Source organism: Haliotis cracherodii, unplaced genomic scaffold (assembly GCF_022045235.1).
Source record: "Haliotis cracherodii isolate W230 unplaced genomic scaffold, xgHalCrac1.p SCAF_16, whole genome shotgun sequence".
Classification (NCBI taxonomy): domain Eukaryota; kingdom Metazoa; phylum Mollusca; class Gastropoda; order Lepetellida; family Haliotidae; genus Haliotis; species Haliotis cracherodii.
Genome location: NW_027266271.1, coordinates 10,888,472 through 10,907,456, shown reverse-complemented (window position 1 = coordinate 10,907,456; position 18,985 = coordinate 10,888,472). Strand labels below are relative to the sequence as shown.

The 18,985-nt window shown below is 41.6% G+C and overlaps 1 protein-coding gene across 2 annotated transcripts; it reads left to right on the top strand.

Annotated features, from left to right (window-relative positions):
• Nucleotides 1-397: 397 nt before the first annotated feature.
• Nucleotides 398-15,290, top strand: LOC139463382 (uncharacterized). 2 transcript variants are annotated; one of them, XM_071244640.1, is made up of 6 exons: nt 398-654; nt 6,384-6,552; nt 7,469-7,620; nt 9,340-9,456; nt 12,490-12,583; nt 14,163-15,288. In XM_071244640.1, the coding sequence occupies exons 1-6, from the start codon at nt 589-591 to the stop codon at nt 14,267-14,269; spliced, it is 705 nt and encodes a 234-aa protein (XP_071100741.1). In that variant the 5' UTR covers nt 398-588; the 3' UTR covers nt 14,270-15,288. The 2 variants fall into 2 exon arrangements, with proteins under 2 accessions (XP_071100741.1, XP_071100742.1); XM_071244641.1 differs by lacking the exon at nt 9,340-9,456 and having other exon boundaries at nt 14,163-15,290.
• The last annotated feature ends 3,695 nt before the right edge of the window (nt 15,291-18,985 follow it).

Below are 18,985 nucleotides of genomic sequence, written 5' to 3'. Positions count from 1 at the left end.
ACTGTAAATGATAAAACGCAATGTGAAACAATCTCCCGTGCATATCGCCCAAACACATCCCTTTATAAAGAGTAGGAACACTGTCTGCCCTTTGACAAAATTCACCACTTCCTCTCCCCTCCTTCCGACCCCCCACCCACACACGTGCACGACCCCAACTCTTCTACTTTCGCTTTACGACGAGAAAGCCCGCTTCCGTTCGGGTACAAGTGTCAATGAGTCAGATATAGAAACACCAAATAACAACAATCACAAGTGAAGAAAAATAACATAAATCATTGACTACCGAACTGAGCTTGGCGACAGTGACATCGCTGATTCGTTGATTTGAAGGCAATACAATCCCACTGGGTGGTGGTGCATCTCGTGTTATTCCGGGACAAGCCGAATAGCGATATCTTCTTGCAGGTTACGGAAATGGGTGGGGGGTGTTATATATCACTTGTCAATCACGTGACTCGCGCATTTCTCTGAAAGAGATAATATCGGGAAACCCAGTTCGAACGGTAGAGCGTTTATATGACGCGGGAAAACCTCTATGGTTAACACTTTCTATATCGTCATGAATTAAGACGTAGATTTTACACCATGTTAACCTGGCCGAAGAACAAGACACCTCTCCTCCAACAACCAACCAGTACCACAGACGACAAGGTAGGCCCAGTATTTAATTACAGTACATGCAATGTTACAATTTTGGGCTCAAATGCCTATAAGACAACAGCGCAATAGTCTAGGTTTTTGTATGTACAGGTTCAAAGAGAAAAGGGTCAAGTTGGCCAGTATCTATGCCTGTCATATTGACGATGATATCAATCACTGTTCTGTTTTACACGGCTGGGATATAGGTGTTCTAAAGACAGCGGCATACAATCTCACCAACTTGATATTTAGTCTGGCATGTCCACATTTAGCAGATTTTAGGTTTATGTGTGGGTTTTACACTCATAATATGACAATGAAACGAGAAAGTCGGTCCACCTTCAGTTTCCATCTTGGTTGTTGTATATACCGCTATTAGACAAACACTTACGTCATGCATCACGCACTCTCACGGGATAATATAGTTAATAACAGTTATGGATTTCACTTAAGACCAACATTTATCTTACAACAACATGCTATAGTGGATGTTATTTCGATGTTATTAAATTGTACGACTCTGTTTATATCGGATTTTTTTGAAATTATGAATTTTGTTGTTTTACACCTCAGGATATGGAAACCAGCATTTTATAAATGTCTTGTTGAATATTTCCTTCTGTCGGCGTGATATCTTTGGACAGTTTCACATTCCAAATGGAAAGCAGGGTTTGACAGCAAAGGCATTAACAGAGGATTATACCAACACAACCACAGGAGTACACAACCACATGTGTACACAACCACATGCGTACAGTACACAACCACAGGAGTACACAACCACAGGAGTACACAACCACAGGAGTACACAACCACAGGAGTACACAACCACAGGAGTACACAACCACAGGAGTACACAACCACAGGAGTACACACACGTACAGAATTAGAGAACCACAGGCAAATACTTACAAAACCTCACAGTATTACACAATTACATACACAGTATTACACAACCAAATACAGAGTATTGCACCACATACACAGTATTACACAATCACATACACAGTATTACACAACCACATACAGAGTATTGCACCACATACACAGCATTACAGTATTACACAACCAAATACAGAGTATTGCACCACATACACAGTATTACACAATCACATACACAGTATTACACAATCACATACACAGTATTACACAATAGCATACAACGTATTATAAATTACATACACAATATCACACTACCACATACACAGTATTGTACCACATACAAAGTATTACACCACCACATACACAGTATTACACCACCACATACACAGTATTACACTACCACATGCACAGTATAACACTACGACAAACACAGCATTATACAATTACATACACAGTATTACACAATTACATACACAGTATTACACATCCAAATACACAGCATTACACAATTACATACACAGTATTACACAATCACATACACAGTATTACACAATAGCATACAACGTATTATAAATCACATACACAATATCACACTACCACATACACAGTATTGTACCACCACATGCACAGTATTGCACCACCACATGCACAGTATTACACTACTACATACACAGTATTACACTACCACATACACAATACTACACTACCACATACACAGTATTACACTACCACATACACAATATTACACTACCACATGCACAGTATTACACTACCACATGCACAGTATTACACTACCACATACACAGTATTACACTACCACATACACAGTATTACACTACCACATACACAATATTACACTACCACATGCACAGTATTACACTACCACATACACAATATTACACTACCACATACACAGTATTACACTACCACATACACAATATTACACTACCACATGCACAGTATTACACTACCACATGCACAGTATTACACTACCACATACACAGTATTACACTACCACATGCACAGTATTACACTACCACATGCACAGTATTGCACTACCACATACACAGTATTACACTACCACATACACAATATTACACCACATACACAGTATTACACCACATACACAGTATTACACTACCACATACACAGTATTACACAACCACATACACAGTATTGCACCACCACATACAAAGTATTACACCACCATATATATAGTATTACACCACACACACAATATTACACAACCACATGTATAGAATTACACCACCACATATATAGTATTACACTACCACGTACACAATATTATACTACCACATACACAATATTACACTACATACACCATATTACACCACCACATACGCAATATTACACTACTACATACACAGTATTACACCACCACATACACAATATTACACAACCACATATACAGTATTACACTACTACATACACAATATTACACCACCACATACACAGTATTATACTACCACATACACAATATTACACTACATACACCATATTACACCACCACATACGCAATATTACACTACTACATACACAGTATTACACCACCACATACACAATATTACACAACCACATATACAGTATTACACTACTACATACACAATATTACACAACCACATACACAATGTTACACTACTACATACACAATATTACACTACCACATACACACTATTACACAACCACATATATAGAATTACACCACCACATATATAGTATTACACCACATACACAATATTACACCACCACATACACAGTATTACACCACCACATGCACAGTATTACACAACCACATACACAGTATTACACTACTACATACACAATATTACACTACCACATACACAATATTACACTACTACATACACAATATTACACTACTACATACACAGTATTACACCACCACATACACAATATTACACAACCACATATATAGAATTACACCACCACATATATAGTATTACACCACATACACAGTATTACACCATCACATACACAGTATTACACCACATACGTAATATTACACTACCACATACACAGTATTACACCACATACGTAATATTACACTACCACATACACAGTATTACACTACCACGTACACAGTATTGCACCATATACACAGTATTACACCACCACATACACAGTATTACACAACCACATACACAGTATTACACAATCATATACACAGTATTGCACAACCACATACACAGTATTACACAACCACATACACAGTATTACACAATCATATACACAGTATTACACAACCACATACACAGTATTACACAACCATATACACAGTATTACACAACCACATACACAGTATTACACAACCATATACACAGTATTGCACAACCACATATAACTCATAACACAACATAAACATGATTACACATTCTGATACAAATGATGACACAGCCAGACAGTACCCTTGCACATCCGTGTAGGATGACATTTCTTGCACTGTATTTGTTTAATACCTGTTTTACCTGAACGACGGGAACGTTGCTGTAGGATATGAAGGCTAGATTCCCTCTTTCTTTTCTTTCAATAATGACAAACGAAACTGCCCTTGCAATTTGTTGAAGATGGTTGTTAAAGGAAACTGTAAAAACTCTTATCAACGCAACATTTTCTTCAGACTATTTAAAGAGTGATTTGGTGTTGCACACTGTAGTCAGCCATATTGCACCCACACCACAACGGCCAGTAAATACTCGAGTCTGAACCAGACAAGCCAGTGCTTGAGAACGTGACCGATCCACGCCGTTGGGACATGATGACACGCTCAGCTGGATCACATCTTTGTGTGCCCTCAATTCGTGGATTATTTGGCATTGATCGCGCACGTCAGTTTAGCGAAAATCTGGTTTTAACATATAAATAAGTCAGTGACGAATCTGTACAAATATTTAAATATCAACATTTCTTGGGAATGTTTTTGTCGCTTAAGCCCCCTTTACACAGGGCTGCGACGTTTGTGCAACCTTTGAGCGATCAAAAACTGGCCAGGACGCTCAATGGTCGCCTAAGCCCAGAAAATCATCATTTTCTGTGTAACTGCTCCAGTATTTGTTCAGCAGTAACTGCTCGAGTTGTTCAACGTCTGCAACCACAATGAAACACTGCAGGTACACGCCCTCTATTTATAGGCAGGCTGAGGAGACACTACAGGTAGCTCAAAGGAGGCAGAAAAGAGGCAGAAGCCTTGCCATGGTGTCTCAGGGGTTGCCGTGGTCGCCGAATGGAGGCACGGCGGTCGCTACAATCATCGTTCAGTGCACGCTGTTGGTCGCCCAGAGGAGGCACATGGGAGGCAGAAGCATCGCCCAGATTAACGGAATACATTTGCAGCAGAACGCATCTTCTACCTGGCGACCATTGGGTGACCATTGTGCCTTCATTCTGCAACAACGGCAATGCTTGTGCCTCCTTTGAGCCACCTTTGAGCAACCAATCTTCTTGGCGACCTTTGTGCGACTGTTTTGAACATGTTCAATAATTCACGGCGACCATAGCGTCCATCGCGATGTCTGAACCTCCCGTGTACCACCTTGGAACGACCTAGGCATCCATTTTCGCTACACTGAGCCTCCGACGACGACCTGGCAAATTTCATGGTCGCACACGGGAGGCACAAAGGTCGCAATCCCGTGTAAAGGCCCCATTATATTGACACATCATCAGATCTTCGGGTCGTCGCTAACTTCGCACACAAGTATAGAACTTGTTATGGAAATATAAAGTGACCTGTGTGACCCTTCAATACTTGTGGGGTGTACCACACAAGATCATCATACATAACAAGTTCATGTTAGGCTGGTCGCGTGAAAAATGTGTACGTTATGCATACTATGTTATGTAAGTAAATATCAACGAAAGAATGTGTCAGTTTTGTATTACAGGTAACTGTTGGAAAATTTCAATCTCGTTTCACCACCCGAGTTACCCGTGATCGCCTTAAAAACAGGATATAGTTACATCAGAATGACTTTATGTGTTTACATACACGTTTCGGTATGTTTATGCCCTAACGCCGCTCTTGCTGAAAACTTTGTCCTGATAAGCAATCTGTCTTTAAAAGGATGGGGCCTTTTTTGTATGGTAATATACATTGTATGGCAAGAGAGTTAACTGACTTTAAAAGCTCAGTTTCCACCCTTGCCGAACTTGGCTGGAATTCCTGGGGTCGATCGTAGCGCCACCAGTGGTTATGACGAGTTATGTCCCTTCTAAGCCTCTCCCGTGGACCAATCAGATTCCATCACTTGCGTTTGTTTCAAACAAAACGGTGGCGACCAGTCAAGACGATCTGATCGATAATCAAGATCTATGTTGTGATAAAACGGGTCTTACATCGCTAAGTGCATCAAATCACGCGAGCACCTTTATTAAAAACATAAAAACATTTGGAAAATATTTGTTGACAACGAGTTGGCGGTGCACATGTTTTGCAAATTCTGCAATCGACCGAAATCTGCGCGACAGTTTACGAACCGGATTTCGATTTCGTTGCGCGATTTTGAATGGACTATGCATAGACTCGTTAGTCCAGCCAAAATCTAACTCCATAATACCAGCCTAGTTCCGCAAGGGTGGAAACTGGACTTTTATAGTCAGTTAACTCTCTTGTCTCGGGAAGATGGGTAATATAATATGCCTTTAAAAGGATACGGGCATATGATGTAATAATGCATGTCTTTAAAAGGGTACGGTCTTTTGTGTATGATAATATAATTTGTCTTTGAAACAACACGGTAATTTTGTGTATGATAATGAAATATGCTTTTGAAAGTGTTTAATGTATATGGCCTTGTATATGACGTCTTCTATATGTTTGGAAGGTTGACTATGGTAAGTCAAAATGCGGGACGGTGAAGAGACACAACGTGTGTGGCCAGGTGATCGCTGCCAAGGTTACTCTAGTTGGGAATATCAGTACCGGCAAGACGTCGCTGACCCTCCGGTACTGCCGTGGAGATATAGACAGAGATCCGAAACCAACCGTGGCTGGTATGACTGACGCATTTAGTGGCCTGTTGGTGTTTAATGTATGGTAGTACATGTTATGAGATTCTCTCTCTCCTTAAAGCAGCTGATCTAGGACGTCCCTGTATCGCACGCTGCTATTGTTTGTATTTGCCTTTGTCTTTTGCTGCATTTTCCTCATTTTTTATATAAGTAAACAACTGTTGTCCGCAGACACGGGTGGCCTTGCCTTCAACTCGCTATGCAGAGTTGCGTCATTGATCAGGCCAGGAACCTATGATTGTGGGTTCGAATCAGGGATCATACCGATTATGTTTCTAGGGCCGTCAGTACCATACACTTGTTCATGGTTTTACCAAAGTGGTGAATGTCTGAGACCTGGATCACTTCGGGCTTTCTCCCCAAGCTGACACGCCGTTATATGACTGGAATACTGTCACAATCGTCGTTTAATCCAACTCAGTCACTCCACAGAGCTTCTTAAACACAGCTGTATTTAAAGCAACCCGAACACTTAAAGGTTGACACACGAATCCTGTTGTTTTGAGTGGTCTTGAAACAATTGCAGGGCACATTTGCAGGGGTCTGACCGCCTTCATTCATTGTTTGAAGTTAACAGGCTGCACCACGGCGACACAGTTGAATTTAAAGCAGTCATAAGACTTAAAGATCGACACACGAATCCTGTTATTTTGATTTGTCTTAAAATCATTGGGGGCACATTTGCAAAGTTTTTACCGTCTTTAATGGGGGCGGTGGGGTAGCCTAGTGGTTAAAGCGTTCGCTCGTCGCGCCGAAAACCCGGGTTCGATTCCCAACGTGGGTACAATGCGTGAAGCCCATTTCTGGTGTCCCCCGCCGTGATAGTGCTGGAATAATGCTAAAAGTGGCGTAGCATCATACTCACTCACTTTCTCACCGTCTGTAGTCATTGTTGCAGTTGACTGGCTGCACCACAGCGAGACTGTCAACAACCGTCGGGTGAACCTGCAGATCTGGGACACAGCGGGCCAAGAGAAGTTCGAGGCCGTTATGCCAAGCTTTCTACGCTCATCTGCCGTCGTACTCCTCTGTTATGACGTCACAGATGTGGTAGGTAGACAAAATGCTGTTCTGTATTATATTGATTATGTACGTGTATGTATGGCATTACATTTTACCCGTTATGTATGACCTGAAGAGGTTCGTTTGAGTGAGTTTGATTTAACGCCGCTTTGAACAGTATTCAATTTTTATCACGGTGTGCCAGCTTAATGTGGGAGGAAAGCCAGAAGACTCTCAGATGCAGGTCTCAGACGTTTACCATTCGGTGAAACCAACGAGCACGGGTATGGTGCTGACACACCTAGAACAATAGAGGCGAATTGGGATTCGAACCCACAATCATAGGTTTCTGGTGTACCCAAGGGTCGCAACTCTGCACAGCGAATCGCGGCGCCTTAGACGACTGGGCCACCCGTGCCTCCGGTTCGTTTGAACTCATATGGTCGTCAGTAATTGGATAAAATCTATCTGAAAGTTTGTATTTTGATCTCTACTGAACAAAAAAGTTATGGATCATGTATATTTTTTAGGACATTTTTTGCGTGAAAACTGACCACATAAAAGATGTCCCCAATATATTCGTGTACCTAATTTTTTGGTTTAGTATATATACGAGCTAAGAGTTTAATTATATATATAACTATCGGTTATATGATAGGGAAGATGCGATGCAGGGTGACGCAGTAGCTAAATCGTTCGTTCGCCATGCTGATGACCAGGGCCCACTTGCACAAAGCGATCTTAGCGCTAAGATGATCGTAACTCCCATACTTTAACATAGGCTTACGATAGTCTTAGCACTAAGATCGCTTTGTGCAAGTGGGCCCTGGTGTTGATTCCTCACATCGGTACAATGGTCACCATAGGTCTCGCCCGCCGATTTAGTGCTGGAATAATGCTAAAAGCGACATCACACCAGTACTCAGACTGGGGGGTCTTCTGATATAGAAAATGTACTGGACAAAACCGTAACAGTTGCGTTTAAAGTTTTGTGTTTGGTGAGTGAGTGAGTTGGGTTTAACGCCGCTTTTAACAGTATTCCAGTTATATCACGGCGTGTCAGCTTAATGTGGGAGGAAAGCCCGAAGTGATGCAGTCTGTGTTTGGTATTAGATGCTCCCACCCTTGCTCCCCAGCAAACTAGGGGTCTGGTTGTCTTTGTGATTTATTTGTTGTTTAAAGCCGCACTCAGCAATATTCCAGCTATATGAAGGGGTTCTGTAAATAATCGAGTCTGGACTAGACAATCAAGACTGACATCATGAGCATCCATCTACGTAACTGGGATACGATAACATGCATCAACCAAGTCAGCGAGCTTGTCTACCCGATCGCGTTAGTCGCCTTTTACGAGTGGCATGGGTTGCTGAACACCAATTTTAACCTGGATCTTCACGGGGACAAGCATGGGCTGCTGAAGACCAATTCTACCCCGGATCTTCACGCGACTGAATGGATCGGGTGGTCAGGATCAATGACTTTGTTGAATGCGTGACGTCATACCCTGATGGCGTGGAGCGTTGTTCACAATATCAATCTCTTAATTGTCTTATCTGGATTGGATTATTTACAGATCGCCGTCATACAGCTGGACAATTGCTAGAACAACAAACGCCACACAAATGATAATTTGTGGTCTGGAACGCCTCAATGTGAGATTGAAATATCCTGCTTGTTGATCATGGCAGCTATATAAGTAGATGTATCAAACTTAATGGATCTAATTTTCTTTCCTCTCAACTCAATAATGATGGTGTCTTTATCAAGAGATCCTTTATGTCGAAGACGAAATGGCTTGAAATGATCAGAGGAGAGGTCCCGGATGCCCCCGTGTTCCTCGTGGCGAATAAAGTGGACAAGTCCGACAGGATTATCTCAAAAGAGGTAGGGGATGTGAGAAACAGACACAATACAAAGTAAACTACGTTTATAACGAACTGACGGATATGACGAACCTATTTTTTTGGTCCCTGACATTTTCTGTATATATGCTGTACGTATGCTTATTACGAACTACGGTTATAACGAACTAAGATTAGTGGCCCCTTTGCATTCGTTATAACCGTAGTTTACTGTACAAACGGACGAAATAGAATAGAATGCTACTATGGATAACTCCACGTGTTTCTGTGGTCCCGAGGATGTCGAGTTATGGAGGTGTAACTGTTTTGTAGCCTATACATCTCTGCCGAAGTCGGCATTTTGGTTGTACGTACTGTACGCCGTATCACCACTGCATTCCACGGACCATCATCCCCATGTCCCGAGTCACGGGGCCTCCTTATCTGTGACACCGCTCGTTTCTGTATACCATTACTCGGCCACGAGATGAACATATCACTTACACTAAACAGTCTTTGACAACATTATCCCCCTTACACTAGTATGTAGATAACTCAAGCGTTCTTCCAAAAATTATTGAAAAGAATTTCATACAACTAAACGAGCCGTTATTCAATTTGAAATATTGATTATTCTGAAAGTCATCAAGCGTATTTAATATAAATACTTGATCACCGTGAAGGTATTGCTACATAGTTTGGGGTCAGTGGGCTTTACAGTTAACCCGTCATGAAGTTGTTGCTAATCTACAAATATATATCACCAATGACATCCAGGTTAGAAATGGTCTTCAGCAACCCATGCTTGTCGAAAGAGGCGACTAACGGGATTCGGTGGTCAGGCTCGCTGACTGGGTTGATGCATGTCATTGTATCCAAATTGCGTAGATCGATGTTCATGCTGTCAGACACTGGATTGCCTGGTCTAGACTCGATTATTTTCAGACGCTGTCATATAGATGGTTCGGCGTGTATCAACAAACAAACACAGATTGAAAGTGTATCCTGATATGTCTACATCAGTCCGGGGCACGAGTGGCCCAGTCGTCTTTTGCGCCGCAATTCACTATGGGCACAAAAGAAACCTATGATTGTGGGTTCGAATCCCGCTTCGCCTCAATTTTGTTTCTAGGTTTGTCAGCACCATACCCGTTTCACCAAAGTGGTAAACATCTAAGACCTGCATCACTTCGGGCTTTCCCCACACATTAAGCTGACGCGTCCTGATGTAACTGGAATACTGTTCAAAGCGACGTTAAACCCAACTCACTCACTCACTCAAAACAGGTCAGGGTACAACGTGTTTCTAGGTGATATTAGAATGTTATATACGGTGGCCCATAAGGGACATGGAGTCTGTTTTTCCATATTTTGATATTTCGCTTACATTTATCGTAACCTTTTGCAAATTAACACCATTTGTCTTACAAATATGTGATAAATCATGTGTAAAGAAGATATTGAATCGCTGAAAAACGAAATGAAAATGTCAAAAACTAAAATGAAAATACAGAAAACTATTTCCACCGCGGTGAAAACTATTTCCACCGCGGTGGAAATAGTTTTCTGTGTGTTCATTTTAGTTTTTGACCTTTTCGTTTTGGTTTTTGACATTTCCATTTTAGTTTTTGACATTTTCACTTCACATTTCAGCGACTCAACAGCTACTTAAAAGTACATTTTCCATGTTTTCGGATGTTTTAATACATGATTTATCACATATTTGTATGGCAAATTGTGTTAATTTGCAAAAGGTTACGATAAAAGTAAGTTAAACATCAAAATATTGAAAAACAGACTCCATGTCCCTTATGGGCCACCGTAGTTATACACCCAATAATAAAGGAAAATATTAACAATATTGATTATTTTGCAATTGATTAACAAGACTAGAACCTTGTTTTCAAACAAAGCCTTTTACGTGATCGCCAAAACGCTTTTGAGTGAACGACGTCACGTGAACAAGATAGAGGACCATGAAGTGAAACCGGAATAATTACCCTTGACTTCCCGACTGTCTCCTCAGTCCACGTAAAGGTCACAGTCATGGATGTATGTCACAGCACGATACGTGATAGGCGAGCTGGCGATACATACTCAATGAAACAGAAGATGAATCCAAACTCTCATAGAAATGAACGTTTTAGGGGTGGGGTGGGTGGGGGGATGGGGGTGGGACGGAATGCAACAGATCGGGGTGGGAATGGGATACTGGAGATGAAAAGGGGATGAGAATGGGATGTTTTAGTTGAGGAAGAGATAAGAATAGAAAAGGGGTTGCTAGAGATGAGAATGAGATGCTAGAGATGAGACAGGGTTGCTAGAGGTGGGAATGGGATGCTAGAGGTGGGAATGGGATGCTAGAGGTGGGAATGGGATGCTAGAGATGGGAATGGGATGCTAGAGATGGGACGGGGTTGCTTGATATGAGAATGAGATGTTAGAGATGAGACAGGGTTGCTAGAGATGAGACAGGGTTGCTAGAGATGACAATGGGATGCTAGAGATGGGAATGGGATGCTAGAGGTGGGAATGGGATGCTAGAGATGAGACGGGGTTGCTTGATATGAGAATGGGATGCTAGAGCTGAGACGGGGTTGCTTGAGATAAGAATGGGATGCTATAGGTGGGAATGGGATGCTAGAGGTGGGAATGGGATGCTAGAGCTGAGACGGGGTTGCTTGATATGAGAATGGGATGCTAGAGATGAGACGGGGTTGCTAGAGACGAAAAGAGGGGGATGGGATGCTAGAGATGTGAAGGGGATGCTAGATATGTGAAAAATAGGGGAATGGGATGCTAGAGATTTGAAGGGGATGCTAGATATGTGAAAAGGAGGGGGGATGGGATGCTAGAGATGTGAAGGGGGTGACAGTTGGTACCTAGGACTGTGCAGGGGTACACTAAAAGGGATGCTGGAGATGCGAGGGGGGGTCGGAATGGTATGTTATAGATGAGTAGGCGATAAAAATAGAATTAGGTTTTCAGTGGAATTGTTTTTTTAAAAATATATACTCAAGGGTCCGTTAGCGTGAGTACTACCAGTTATGGCTTGAAATTGGTCTTATCATTTCAGGATGGGGAAGTGTTTGCCCGAGAAAACAGGCTGGAGTACGTTGAAACGTCAGCTAAAACAGGACACAATGTTGATGGCCTTTTTTATGAGATTGGTAAGGAGACATATCTACATGGAGTGTGTAGTCCTTCAGTATGAATTGTGTTTGTGTCTGTGTTGTTAAATGCCAGCTATATGGTGGCAGCCTACAAATAAACAATCAGACAAACCAGTGCTTGATATCATGAGCAATGACCCACGCCGCTGGGGTACGGTGACACGCAATCAACCAACTCAACTGGATGCGATCAAGTTTGTCGCTCGATACGTCAAGCATAGTCCGCTGGGGGCCAGTTCTAAACCGGAATTCCGGGGGGGGGGGGGGGGGGGTTAAGTGAGTGAGTGAGTGAATAGTGACACAATGACACAATGTGTTAGCCAGGCTACAGCTGAAAGTTCCCTGGTAGTTCCTGAGAGCTCCCATATGTCACACACACCTACCACCCGTTCCAAGATTGTAGTGAGTGAGTTTAAGTTTAACGTCACATCGGCAATATTTCCGCCACATCGTGACGTCCAAAATTGCAGGTTGCTCAGACGGGAGGCAATGAGCACGATGGACCATTTCTGTTCATCATACCATGGAACAAGCCTTCAACGTTTCTAGTTTAACCTGAATTGCTTACGAAAAAATGAGCAATAACAAGCCATATGTTCTTGTACGTGTGTAATGGCTGTTACCACGACAGCTGTGCCATTGTGTCTGAGAATCGTGTACCTGTTACATTATTTCTCAAGGATACAGAAACAAATTGTAAGTGATTTCATAGTATATGATTGGCTAACCAAGAACTGGTTGTTTTCGTTTTTGTTTCCATAAACACAATCTGGCCCCGCATACTAATGAATTATTGTTTCCTGATTGGCTGATAATAGAGTGGGTGGGGCTTTTGTTGCGCTATTGCGCTGGTCGATATCACACGTTTCGTATCATTGTCTACAGTAATTATAATGTTACTGGCTGGTTGCGAAGGAGCTAAGTACATTTGTCATTAATGTGTGTGTTGGTTGCCAAGGAAACATGCTCAATTCACAAACGTGTGTGTTGGTTGCCAAGGAATAATGAACAATTCATTAACGTGTGTTTTGGTTGCCAACGAAACATTTACATTTCATTAATGTGTGTGTTGGTTGCCAAGGAAACATGCACAATTTATTAACGTGTGTTTTGGTTGCCAACGAAACATGTACATTTCATTAATATGCGCGTTTGTTGCCAAGTATTCATGTAAATGTCATTGATATGCGTGTTGGTTGCTAAGGTAAGATGTCATGGATGTGTGTGTTTGAAGCCAAGGAAACATTTATGTGCTTGTTGGATGCCAAGGAAACATTAATGTGCGTGTTGGTTGCCAAGGAAACATTAATGTGCGTGTTGATTGCCAAGGAAACATTAATGTGCGTGTTAGTTGCCAAGGAAACATTAATGTGCTTGTTGGATGTATAGGAAACATTAATATGTGTGTTGGTAGCCAAGGAAACATTAATGTGTATGTTGGTAGCCAAGGAAACATTAATGTGCGTGTTGGTTACCAAGGAAACATTAATGTGTGTTTTGGTAGCCAAGGGAACATGTTACGGATGTTTGTGTCAGTTACGGGGGAACATGTCATAGATATTTCAATGTGTTTCAGCCGCACGGATGGCAGACATGTGGGAGATGACGTATGCTGATGCCGAAGACTTCAGCAACATCGCCATTCATGAAGATAAGAAAGACCGGAAAAAATGTCCATGTTGATGGATTGAGTTCATGTTTCGTTTACCTTGATATGCTGGGAATAGGTGAGACATGTGGATATCTGTGAGACATTTGGACATCTGTGAGACATGTGGAAATCTGTGAGATGTCTGGAAATCTGTGAGACGTCTGGAAATCTGTGACTGCATATGGAAATCTGTGAGACATGTGGAATATGTTTGACATCTGGACATATGTGAGACGTCTGGCCCTCTGTGAGACATCTGACCCTCGGAGACATCAGTACGTCTGTGAGACAGGGAGCATTATGGCAAGAAACAGTAACTCATACAGGGCAAATTGGCAGTCCGAGGTGGTTTCATGCCGTGGGAACAGACTCTGATTGTCTGCTGCTGAGACTGGATCATGTAGAACAATATACTGGTAGAAATAATTACAAGGAGAAATTGCACAAATTGACTTATAACAATATCTAGACCCGTGGGACCCGGGTAGAATGTGTCCCCAGCACCCCATAACGACTAATTGAGAACATGAGGGGATACCGGGGTACAATTGGTCCTTATATTATACAGAAAGGTGACATTCTTATTCACAAATGGCTGTTATGTTAATATTGCTTTATAAGATAACAATGATTTTTAAATGAGTGAGTGTTGTGTTCAAGGCTGATCAATCGCTCCTTGTGCATTGCCAGACAAGGCCACTGAAGACACGTCCATCATGCATCCATACATTAAGGAAACACATTAAAATACCACTGGCGTCCCTACCCAAACCAATAGCACGTGGTTCAGTGTCTTTTCATTGCTTACTCATCGGCATTCCAGGTATTACTGTACCCCGGGAATAGCGGGGTATTCGGGGATTTAAAGAGCTGAACGTTCGTGTGCACGCTTCGACGTCCGGTACCGGTGGTGCACAACCAACTCCCCTCGAAAGATCCCATACCTACCTCAAGTTACACGTGTCACTCACAATACTCTTACGACGTTGAACAACGCCACCAGACTCTCCGTTGACGCACCAGAACCAGCCTCGATCTCAGGGCCTCGTGTAAGAGCAAGTGAACAATATAACAAATGTTATATTTGGGATAAAACTTTCGTACTTCGAATCCCGAACGGGACTCAACCCCAAAAAGTACGAGAATCTGTACTTTACTAAGAAAGTGTTAACCCTAATATAACCTTTGTTACATTTGATCCCTTTCCAAATGGCATTGTGTATTCACAGATTTCGGCCATGGGAGCCGTGCAAATTTACACTTGTCAGAGGGGTACTCAAAGTACGTGATCCAGACTACGAGTTGTCAGACTTTCATTTTGTGGAAGCCTCGGTGGCTGAGTGGGTTAGGGCTAGATCGCTGTCTTTGTGTGCTGGCGATTAGGTGCCTCACTCTGGCAAGTGTGGGTTCGAATCCCGGACGGGACTCAACCCAAAAAAGTACGAGAATCTGTACTTTACTAAGAAAGAGTTATCCCAAATATAACATTTGTTACATTTGACCACTTTCAACATGGCAGTGTGTATTCAAAGAGAACAATACTATACCAACTATAACACTATCTGTTTATATTGAATACATTAGGTTGAATGTTGAATGACAGGATCTGACATACTGGCTTTATCAACGATGACTGTGAACTGCTATCACTACGCTGAATAACACTGCTCTTCAAGTGTCCACACAATAGTCGCCATGTGTATCCCGATGAAGAGGCAAGTCTGCGTATCGTTCAAATGGAATTTGAATTAACAACTTACTTCGACCTATAGTCTTAGGATTCTATCGCTGAAAAAGATTCTCTTTCAAAACATGGACTCAAAAAACATGAACAAATAAACTTGTCAGAGGGGTGCAGAAAGTACGCGATCTAGACTACCAGTTGTCGGACTTTCTTTTTGTGGAAGCTTCGGTGGCCGAGTGGGTTAGATTGCTGACTTTGTGTGCTGACGATTAGGTGCCTTACTCTGGGATTGGAGTGTGGATTCGAATTCTGGATGCGACTCAACCCACAAAAGTATTAGAATATGTACTTTACTAAGAAAGTGTTATCCGAAATATGACATTAATACCTTTGATTTCTTGAGAGTATTATAAACTGCCGGGCAATAAGAAAATATACTCTTGAAAATTGGATTTGACCCCAAAATTACAAACGTTATTAAAACATCACTTGGCAGAAACACTGTACACTTCAGGCCCCCAAAACAACTATGATAACCGCATCAAATACTCACCATCGAATAACGATTTCTCGTTTGTTTCCTCTGCAGCCACCGTCACGCATGGGTGTATACTTTCACTAAACATTATCCCTTCTATTGTGATGATCTCCATTCTATTATATGTTGTACAACACTGGATTACTGTTGAGATCCTGTTTCAGGTAAAACAGTAATATTATATACAATTTCGTAATTTGAATATTATCAAAATCGTTAAATACATAGTTTATTGAAATCTTTTTCCATTAGCACAGAGTCAGTTGTCATCGATAGCTTCGAGAATAGTGCGTGTCGCCTGAACTCAAGATCCTGTTCCGTGTTTACTATTTATTCCTAATTAATATGCGTAGTAAGACGAATGCCACGTACTTCTCTGTCGGTATGAAGGGTGAAACGCTGACGTTTTATTTTTTTTGTGATTAATTACTTGTGACTTCTTTCGAGGCATCTTCCCGAGGCAAGGGAGTTAACTGGAAACTGGACTTTTATACAGTCAGGTGACTCCTCTCCCTCGGGAAGGTGCTTCCCAGGACCCTTGCTCGGTATCATCTTTATCTGTTGTTACTGGTAAACTGTCCCTCGTTAGAATGTTTTTATTTATTTATTCCTAAAAATTTATTCCTGCCGGTTCCTTAAATAAGTGTGAGATGTATGTTTAATAAAGGCTACAAAATCGAATTAGATTTGTTGCACGATAAGGATGTTAAACCAAGACAGGACCTCAGTTTCCATCTTCATTGACGATGTGGCGGTGTTGATACAACAGCGATTTGACGTTTAAAAAAATCTAACAAAACAGGAGGTGATTTGTGAACAGGACGACGGAAAGGCGCATACATACATTGTCACGTTATTATGAAAGGCCAACGTAACAATACCTTTATATCCACAGTTTATCCATCTTCCCGAGGCAAGGGAGTTAACTGACCGTAAAAGTCCAGTTTCCACCCTTGCCGAACTTGTCCGGAATTTCTGGGTTCGATCGTAGCACCACCAGAGGCTATGACGAGTTGTGTCCCTTCTATGTCCCTCCTATTGATCAATCAAACTCCACCTATCTATCACTTGTGTTTATATCATTAAAATGGCAGCGCCCAGTGAAGACGATCTGATCGATAATTAAGATCTATATTGTAATAAAACGGGTCTTATTTCGCGAAGTGCATCAAATCACTAGAGCACCTTGATTAAAAACATGAAACAAATTGGAAAAATATCTGTTAACTACATGCCTTGCAAATCTCGAATCGACCGAAATCTGCACAGCAGTTTACGAACCGGATGTTGATATCGATACGCGATTTTGATAGGACTATGCTTAGAATCGTTAGTCAAGCAAAAATATAACTCCATAATTCCTGTCCTTTTCGGCAAGGGTGGAGACTGGACTTTTAAAGTCAGTTTACTCCCTTGTCTCGGGTAGATGCATTATACCCTTAAAGGCCGTAAAAGACGACTACACTTGTAAGAGGCGACAAACGGGATCGGGTGCATGTCATCGTATCCCAATTGCGTAGATCGGTGCTTATGATGTCAGTCACTAGACCTTCTGGTCCAGACTCGTCATATAGCTGGAATATTGATGAATGCAGCGTTAACAAAAACAAACAAACAATATATCCACACTTATAACCTGCCGCAAAGATGTCGACTGTGCATAACGTCAACAATGATACGCCTTGACGTCAAAACCATTGTGACGTATGAAACATCAAATCAACAATGTTGTCTGTATTATGTAAATATAGAAACAAAATTGGTATTACACGGAAGCGAGTTTGGCATTTTATATACTACTTGCCGTTTACTGTCGTGTGTGAATAGGCAGCCATCTACGCGATCCACAGCACAATCCAATTGAGTTGGAGGGCATCATTGACGTCAGTCGAATCTTTTTGTGACGTAAGGTCGGAATGACATCACATGATGTCATAGCTGAAGACTGGCGACGTCATCCGACAATTGTGGTTTATTACGACGACCGTTGTCGTAATCAGAGCACTTTTCTAAAGGGAAGCTCAAAAGCATAAAAATATAATGGGCCATAAAGAAATTAATACACTCGCATGTGTTACGAAACTCGTATAAGAATCCATGTATATATACTCCCTCTCGCTCGGGAAATACAAGCTAGAATTCTGACACCCGTTTAGTAAAATCAGTATGACACACACGCTCTGTGTATTTTGTTGAGTCTGAAATCATTACTACACGTATTGGATTTTAGAAACTCGCTCATATTTAATGATATGGATGAAAATAGTAGGTACCGGTAGTGGTAGTAACATTGCTCCCGGATTATTTCGTTTGTTTGTTTGTTTCTTGTTTAACGCCGCATAACCAATTGAGTTATTAATTTAATACCATAAAACAGCCCACCCCCGTTTCACAAAGCTATCGTAGAGCCAAGGTTATCGTAACTCCCATACTTTAACATTGACCTACGACTGTCGTTGAGCGACGATCGCCTTGTGGAACGGGGACCTGCAGCACCAAGTTTTCAATCACGTCACTATACTCTAA